Source organism: Gadus chalcogrammus, chromosome 5 (genome assembly GCF_026213295.1).
Source record: "Gadus chalcogrammus isolate NIFS_2021 chromosome 5, NIFS_Gcha_1.0, whole genome shotgun sequence".
Classification (NCBI taxonomy): domain Eukaryota; kingdom Metazoa; phylum Chordata; class Actinopteri; order Gadiformes; family Gadidae; genus Gadus; species Gadus chalcogrammus.
Genome location: NC_079416.1, coordinates 15,972,484 through 15,980,107, shown reverse-complemented (window position 1 = coordinate 15,980,107; position 7,624 = coordinate 15,972,484). Strand labels below are relative to the sequence as shown.

General features: G+C 43.6%; 1 protein-coding gene across 2 annotated transcripts; it reads left to right on the top strand.

Moving 5' to 3' along the window:
* The first annotated feature begins 37 nt into the window (after window positions 1-37).
* LOC130382699 (endophilin-B1-like) lies at window positions 38-6,280 on the top strand. Of its 2 annotated transcripts, XM_056590577.1 has the most exons (10): window positions 38-1,040; window positions 1,157-1,298; window positions 1,848-1,976; window positions 2,615-2,748; window positions 3,072-3,164; window positions 3,287-3,370; window positions 3,721-3,744; window positions 4,066-4,155; window positions 4,247-4,347; window positions 4,889-6,280. In XM_056590577.1, the coding sequence occupies exons 1-10, from the start codon at window positions 984-986 to the stop codon at window positions 5,697-5,699; spliced, it is 1,665 nt and encodes a 554-aa protein (XP_056446552.1). In that variant the 5' UTR covers window positions 38-983; the 3' UTR covers window positions 5,700-6,280. The 2 variants fall into 2 exon arrangements, with proteins under 2 accessions (XP_056446552.1, XP_056446553.1); XM_056590578.1 differs by lacking the exon at window positions 3,721-3,744 and having other exon boundaries at window positions 4,889-6,274.
* Window positions 6,281-7,624: the final 1,344 nt, after the last annotated feature.

Below are 7,624 nucleotides of genomic sequence, written 5' to 3'. Positions count from 1 at the left end.
TGTGTGTTTGTTTATTTATGTGTCCGCTGGAGGTTTGCGTGTTAATCTCTTAAACCTGCTTAAATCGGCCTCAGCAGTTCAGGTTGTGGCATTAATCCCCTTCCTCTAGCATTTCCTCCTGTGTTCCTTACAGTGCATGTATTATTTTCTTCCTCCACCCGATGATGATAGCGTGTGTTTTTTTCCGTACTCCGCTAGTAGGTCTACTTTCTCATCATCTCGATCACTGCCTGTGAGCGGCTGGCCGACGCGGGTTTACCTGATCAAGCCAATAGGATGAGCAGGCCTAGTCGGAGCCGGACGCGAGAAGATACGTGGAAACGAGCGTTAAACAACACCTAGGATTTTACAGTAGGCATACGCTATTGTTCCGTTTATATTTTTTAGACATGGCGATGGATTCGCAGATCGGGGTCGTGTTTATGATCATGATCTTCCTCCTCTTCATCAACGCCTGGCTCATGTTCCAGGTGTATTTCTAGCGCGCGTAGAGAAGCGCGGTTAACCGTTTTCTAGTTCATGCCGGAAAGAACCGCTAGACGCTCTTGCGAAGCATCGAATCGTTCTCATGAAGATAAAAACATAAATAGATAACCCTATTTTAAATTCGGCGGTATTATGCCGGGGATTATATATATGCGTCACGACGCGCCGGTCGCATTGCGCACCCACTGACGTCAACAAAAGGCATATTTCAAGCCTTGAATGGTAAGCTCAGATTTACACAAGTCAACAAACAAGCGGCGAGCTGCTCTGCGGACAGATCCACACACGGTGACTGAACAAGAATATGTGGTTTTAAAGAGGACGATCATCAGGGTAACGTGATGATGGATGCGATGGGATTGCAGTGACGTCACCGTCTCCTCACTCGGCGGTCCCGGAGCTCCTTGGTGGTGGACCTTGAAGACCGAGAAAGCGACATGTTGGTCCGTTGAGGTCACATCGATGTCATTCTAAATCGGAACCGTTTCTCCATCAACATGGATCTAACCAGGCTGGCTGTCGACGCGGGTCAGTTTGTCAACCGAGCAGTGCAGGTAAAACCATGATTTCACATGCACGTGTCGTGTGCTTTGTTATTCCCATAGTTTGTTCCATATCACTATTTTAAATGTATACCCATTAGGTTTGTGTCTTTGTTTGTGCCCCTCAGTACACGGGAGAGACTCTGGGTCAGGCGGAGCGGACCGAGTTTGACGCTAACTTAGAGGGGCTTCTAGCTCTGGCAGAGACCACCAAGGCATGGACCGACCTGATCATAGCCCAGACGGAGGTCCTACTACAGCCAAACCCCGGTGAGTCCAACCATATGCCCTTGTCACGTGTCCTTGTTCCATCCTGGGAGGATGTTTTTAGATGGCCAGTCTGCGTCGTCAGCCTTCTAATATAATTATGCCAATAATGATACTTTGAACTTGAATAGCCCTTCTAATTTCTCAGACGCTACAAAGAAAAAAACAGGGTCAAATAATTAAATGGGGGGGTCAGACACAGCAGTGATCTGAGGAAGAGGAAGCCTTTGTCCTTGTTGAATGGCCTCATCTGTTTTGGGGGGCTAACCCGCTTTGACTTTGGGGATGCATTTTGTAATGGTGAGAGATTGCTTTGTACTGGGCTCCATGCTGAAGTCTTTGACAATAGTGTGGTCTCTAAACTGGAGCGTGACCGATATTTGATTTTTAGGTGGGGTTTGCGGGATTGTAGGGAGGAGGTCTAGGGTGAACAATGTTTGCTGTTATATGCTGTTAATAAAATCGTATATCTACTGTATAATTGATCAGTGAGTGACGCGCAAACTGAAATGCAATATCGTGAAGAGTTTTCTTTTGGATTTTGACGTGCAGCCGACCGGTTGGAGGACCGCCTGTACGAGCGTCTGGACTGGAGCGCGCTGCCCCGGCCGCGGGCGCTGGAGCTGCTGGGAGACACCATGACCCAGGCTGGGGTGGAGGTCGGACCCAGCACCCCCTATGGTCAGTGTGGAACTGGGGGTGGGGGGGGGGCCGTGTGTTGAGACTTTACCGACTCCTTCTACTTCACTAAATAATCCATACCATTCATGTTCTGATTAGTTACCAGGCAGCCTAGGCACAAGTTTTGTAGTTGCTTTTATAACAAGCTTTGTGGTGCAGCAAACGTCTCTTTGTAGTTACTCAAATATTGATTGTACATATGATTGTTCTCAGTCTCATGTCATCTGCCAAGAAGTGTAGTAGTTTAGATCTATTAAGGTTTCTATTCTATTAAGGTTTTTAAAGTTTTTTTTCCTTCTCTGATGTCCCTATGTGTTGTATGTGCGGTACGCAGATTGACAGCAAGCCAAACTCTTACAATGACAACATGGGATGAGGCAGGATGTTAGAGTGCTAGCTCCTGCGGTTATTTATTGCAAGATGATAGCGAAACAACAGTATTTCGCTGTCGGTGCAGTAAGGATGTCCATAGAACATTTGTACGTGCAGAACACTGGATGAGTGTTTTTAGGAGAGTAAAGGAGGAGAGCATCTCCTCCACACAAATGGAGAAGTACGGAACTAGAACTAGCTTATTCCGGCTAAGGTGTTTGTATTTGTATTCGGCTAAGGTGTTGGTGTTTCCGTTCATCTTTTAGGGACTTCTCTGGTAAGGTGTGGAGAGGCTCAGAAGCACATGGGAGAAGCGGAGAGACAGTTTGTCCAGAGCGTCCATATCCACTTCCTGTCCCCTCTGCGTAGTTTCTCAGAGGGCGAATACAGAGCGTTGCAGGTATACTCACTCCTCTGGAGATTCAATAATCCGAACTGTTTGACTCCCAGCCAAACAGTTCTAGATTCGACCCCAATCTCTGCACTTTATTATGGTTGTTTTATGTGGGATAATATATTTTCCTAAATACTGTAGAATTTACTGTCATCGAGCCGAACATACTTGGCGGAACTATAATATAATATAATATAATATTCCTAAATATGTTTTAATAAGCGTATAATGCCATGAAAATTAGAATCATTACGTTTTCATTACCTGAGACAAGTAACGTGTAATAGAGATTGTAGGAGAGATTTTAGTTTTTTGATGATTATCTCCAGTATGAGCGGAGGATGTTGGTGAACAAGCGGTTGGATTTGGACATCGCCAAGACCAGGCTGAGGAAGGCCCACGAGGCTGAGGCGGAGGCCCGGGTACGTGGACCTCAGCTGGTCTGAGTCCATATCTATTTGATTTGTGGCTGCCATTGGTTCTTCGGGGATATGTCTTTCCTATTATTACTCTTATCTGTCATGCATCTTCTCCGACCTGTCAGAACCTGAACTCAAACCCGCTGGGCGATGACTACGTTTCCCATGTCTCCTTCATGTTCAGTTTCCTCCGTGTTAAATGGCTTAAGGTATGTATCTCTAGCCCTTGTGCAAACAAAAATACACACATACAAGTACATTGGAGTACACTGAAATAAATTATGGTTGAAGAGAGGAATATTTCCATTTGAATATTTCCTTGTAAAAACCTTTATTCTTTTATTAATTTATTCAACAACAAAAATACTATTGAATACAGTCCATATTGCATATTTTTACAAATGACCAAGTGTAGTTGGGGCAAAGCCATATAAAATATTGTAGAGTAAACATACATTTGACACAAGTAAGGAAGTCGTTTTATTGAGTATTTATTGTGTTTTTACCTTACAATTTATTTTTAACTTCTTGTGGATTTGTTCTTTTTACATGCAATCAGATGTGGGCTCAGGAAATATCTCAGGTAATGTTGGGTCTACCTGTAGTTTTAACAAGTTCATATTGTTGTTTGGTTGGTATTCAGTTTGTTAAAATCTGCAACCTCACTGCTAGATGCCATTAAATCCGACACACTGGATCTTTGAGAGGAGTTATTATATTATTTACCTCCTTTAGACTGTGTAGCTCTTTGTTAGCCTCTTTGTTAGCCTGTTTAGTCATAGTATTTTATAGTTATTCTGGTAAACCTGTTTCTGGGTGTCGTCATTTGAGTCACTGCTTTAACTTGTGTGTGTGTGTTTGTGTGCGTGTGCGTGTGCGTGTTTGTGTGTTTGTGTGTGTGTAGGCAGAAATGGAGTTGCGGATCTGTCAGAGTTTGTTTGATCGCCAGGCAGAGATGACCAGACAACTTCTGGAAGGAATCAGCACCACGCATGTGTGTATTTAGTGTACACACACACTATTTTCTATTTTCCATCAATTAACCTCTTGTTAACATGGATGTCGTCTGTCCCTGTGGCCGTTAGATAGACCAAATGCGTAGTCTGACTGACTTCGTGGATGCCCAGGCTGCTTACTACGCCCAGTGCAACCAACACACCCAGGACATGCATAAGGAACTGGCCAGGTACAGCACAGTGCCCCACACCACCACAGCATTGTATATGCCATCAAGTTCTCTGTATTGGGGCTCAGTCCTTACCTCAGTCCTTATCCGGGTTCGATTCATGCCCGTGTTCCTTTGCTGCCTATCCTCCCCTCTCTCCCCCATACCTTTCGTCTAACTATCTCTATCATAAAGCATACAAAAAGATTGCAAAAAAAATCTCTGTTCTCTGTATTACTGATTTGCAACAAAAAAAACCTCTATAAATAAAGTTTGATTCGGTGTTGTTGACTTGTATAACCTCTTGTGTCATACAATGCCATCACTAGATAAAGTTCAGGTGTCTGCTGGTTTTGTCCCCACTTGAGGTTTTATTAGATGGTGCTTGAGTTATGTATTTCCAGCCTGGATTGTGTACTTTTTAAGCTGCTCTTATGGCATGTTGAGCCTGAGAAGCGAATGGAACGATACATAGGAATGTGATATTGAAATGTAAACGCTTTGTCATTTAACACATGGAGACTTAAAGACTGTGACCTAATCATCGTGTTCTGCTTTGCAGCATCCCTGCGCTCCTCTGTTCAAACAACTGGCAGGCAGCTGCTAACTACTCAAATAACCAGCCATCAACCAGCAACGACGTAACTAGCGATCAGTCGGGATTAGAGCAGGCCAACACGGTCGCCGTGGTAATCCACCATCTCCCGAACGGCAACCAGGACCCCACGGTGGATAATCCTGAAGAGGCCACCTTCAGATCATCGGTTGCCAAGCCGCCATCCAGACAACCGAACAACAACAACAACAACAACAATAGTTTGTTGACGCTTACCTCATCAGTGGAAAGCCAGGCAGCGAATGGACTGAGTGGTTTGTCTTCTGCGGCCAAAGGTTCCTCTGGAGCAGTTACGGAGCAAGAGCTGCTTGTACCAAACTCAACCGCCACCAAGACATCCAACTCACTCTCGGAGGATAGTTCAACTACTGCTCGAGTATCAAACCTTTCCACTGAGATCAGAACAGAAACCAGCAGGGACTCACAACCCCAGGAGAATTCAGTCCTTCCTCCTACCAGCAACGGAGGACTTGGCGTTCTCCTCTCAACGACAAATGAGACGCCTGCTCCGATATTGGCGGCCAATGAGATTCCTAGTGACCCTGATGTCACGACTGCCAACAACTGTCTCGCACTGAGCGAAACTGGGGCCCCACGTTTGTTACTGAAGTGCAAAAATGCTGTCGCAACGCATACTGGCCTTGGCGAAATGGCGAGCCAGTCCCTGACAACCTGTGGAATAGCCGATGAGTCCAAAACAACTGATCATGGATTCTCCACAGTGTGTTTGACGACCGACGAAAAGATGAACAAATAGACACTCAGCTTACAGAAAAAGACAGAGTTGTCATTAATAATTGGACATTGTGAAAACCCATGTTTTTGAAAGAGGAAGAAATATCTTGGAATAATGGTCTCCAAACTAAACTCAGACGTGCACTTGGACTGTCGAATCCTAACTGCCATTTTGGTGTCACAAAGAAAAATCATTTTTTGTTTGCACCAATCAGTGTTGTTAGATATACAAATGCCTTTGTTGAAAGTAGCAATTATATCCATAATATAGATGTTATTTTTTGTCCAGTTTGCCAAGATAAGCTCTTGTTAATTTTAGCCCTATGTGTTCTGGAGAAATAGTATAATTTGATGCTGTATAGAAGTGTCTGTATTTATAAGTGTTAATTTAACCAGATTCTAGTGCAAGATTATTATTAATTCACCTTAACATTTTGGTACGTCTAACATGTTGAAACGAGTAAATGTTGACTTTGTGTGCCCTCTAGTGGTGGTTAATGTAATGTACATTGGCTGCCCAACATTGGCGGTATGAGTTGCTTTGTGTAAACAGAAAATATATCTAACCAAAAAAACACTTTAAATTGCCAAACATGAGACCTTATCAAGCATTGTGTCATTTTTATGTTTGTTACCTTATTCACAAAAGTCTGTGTGTGTGCGTGCGTGCGTGCGTGCGTGCGTGTGTGTGGGTGGGTGGGTGGGTGGGTGGGGTCATGGAGTGGACTGGGACCACAGGGTTGAATAGGCTCTTTATGATGCATGTGTGAAAAACTCAAAACAAACACATAGACTGCAAATAAAGTCACATTTTGCAATGTTTGAGCTTTGTTTCACAAGCAAGTATCATACTGTGCAAAGTTTTGTATCTGGCCTAATTGGGATACATTTCCAGATTATGCTGTGCCTTACCATTCCCTGGTAAAGAACACACACACACACACACGCACACGCACACACACAGAGAGCGATACATGCACCATATGCAGTCACTGATGTAATCACCACCTCCATGCATTTGTGCTCAAATGTAAAGACTGAGTGTGAGGGTCCAGACTGTGAGACTTACTGGGGGCTTTAAGTGTTAGTCATTGCTTTGTAGTGGTGGAAATACATACTCAACGTGCGATATTATGTCGGGAATGGAAGCTTTTTCATCCTCCTGTGTAGCAATACTGTCCTTGGTACTCGGCATGATTTTTTTTTAGCGTGTTACCAGGATTGCCATGCAATGTCAGTCTTTCTCTCCTTTCCTCCTCAGACAATGTCCATATTATAGAGAATGTTTCACATACAGCCCTGTATAGGCACACAAATACACACATGGTGTGTGTTGAGTAAGGTCATAAATCTTCCGGAGATTTACAGCCCTATTACACATTGGTCGCGTAATTGGCTGTTTAAAAAGGTGTGTGTGTGTGTGTGTGTGTGTGTGTGTTTTGTCTGTGTGGTAGGTCATTTGAACTTTCCTTTAGATGTGGTGTATGTGTGTTTGTGGATCTATCGGTTGCTTGGTCTTGCTCTTGGGGGGATGGGGGCCAGTTCAAGGTGTATTCCACTGACTAACTCTACATTACCTCTCTATTTGTCAGCTTTGCTAAGGGGGGAAATATAAAATCCTATTTACTTATATCAAAATAAATACATTTTCAATGGGTCCCCTAGACCACTTCCTGAATGCCGGCAGTTCTTTCAAGGATGTCTGCAAGGCGGTAGCTCAAAATGGACTTTTCGATAATAATTAGTTAACTAGTTGTGTGTGTCTGTATGTGTGTGTGTAACACTGCTGGATGTCAGGTTCATTAGTGTGAGGAACATTGTGTCATTTTTATGTTTGTTACCTTATTCACAAAGTCTGTGTGTGTGTCTACATGTCCTCTCTATTTGTCAGCTTTGCAAAGGGGGAAATATAAAAACATATTTACTTATAGCGAAAGATATTCATTT

What these genes read in the sequence shown, in the direction of transcription:
- LOC130382699 (XM_056590577.1), top strand. Translation starts at nt 984, where the DNA reads ATGGATCTAACCAGGCTGGCTGTCGACGCGGGTCAGTTTGTCAACCGA. An exon ending in CGGACCCAGCACCCCCTATG is followed by an intron (nt 1,977 to 2,614) that starts GTCAGTGTGGAA and finishes TTCATCTTTTAG; the next exon opens with GGACTTCTCTGGTAAGGTGT. An exon ending in ATGCATAAGGAACTGGCCAG is followed by an intron (nt 4,348 to 4,888) that starts GTACAGCACAGT and finishes TCTGCTTTGCAG; the next exon opens with CATCCCTGCGCTCCTCTGTT.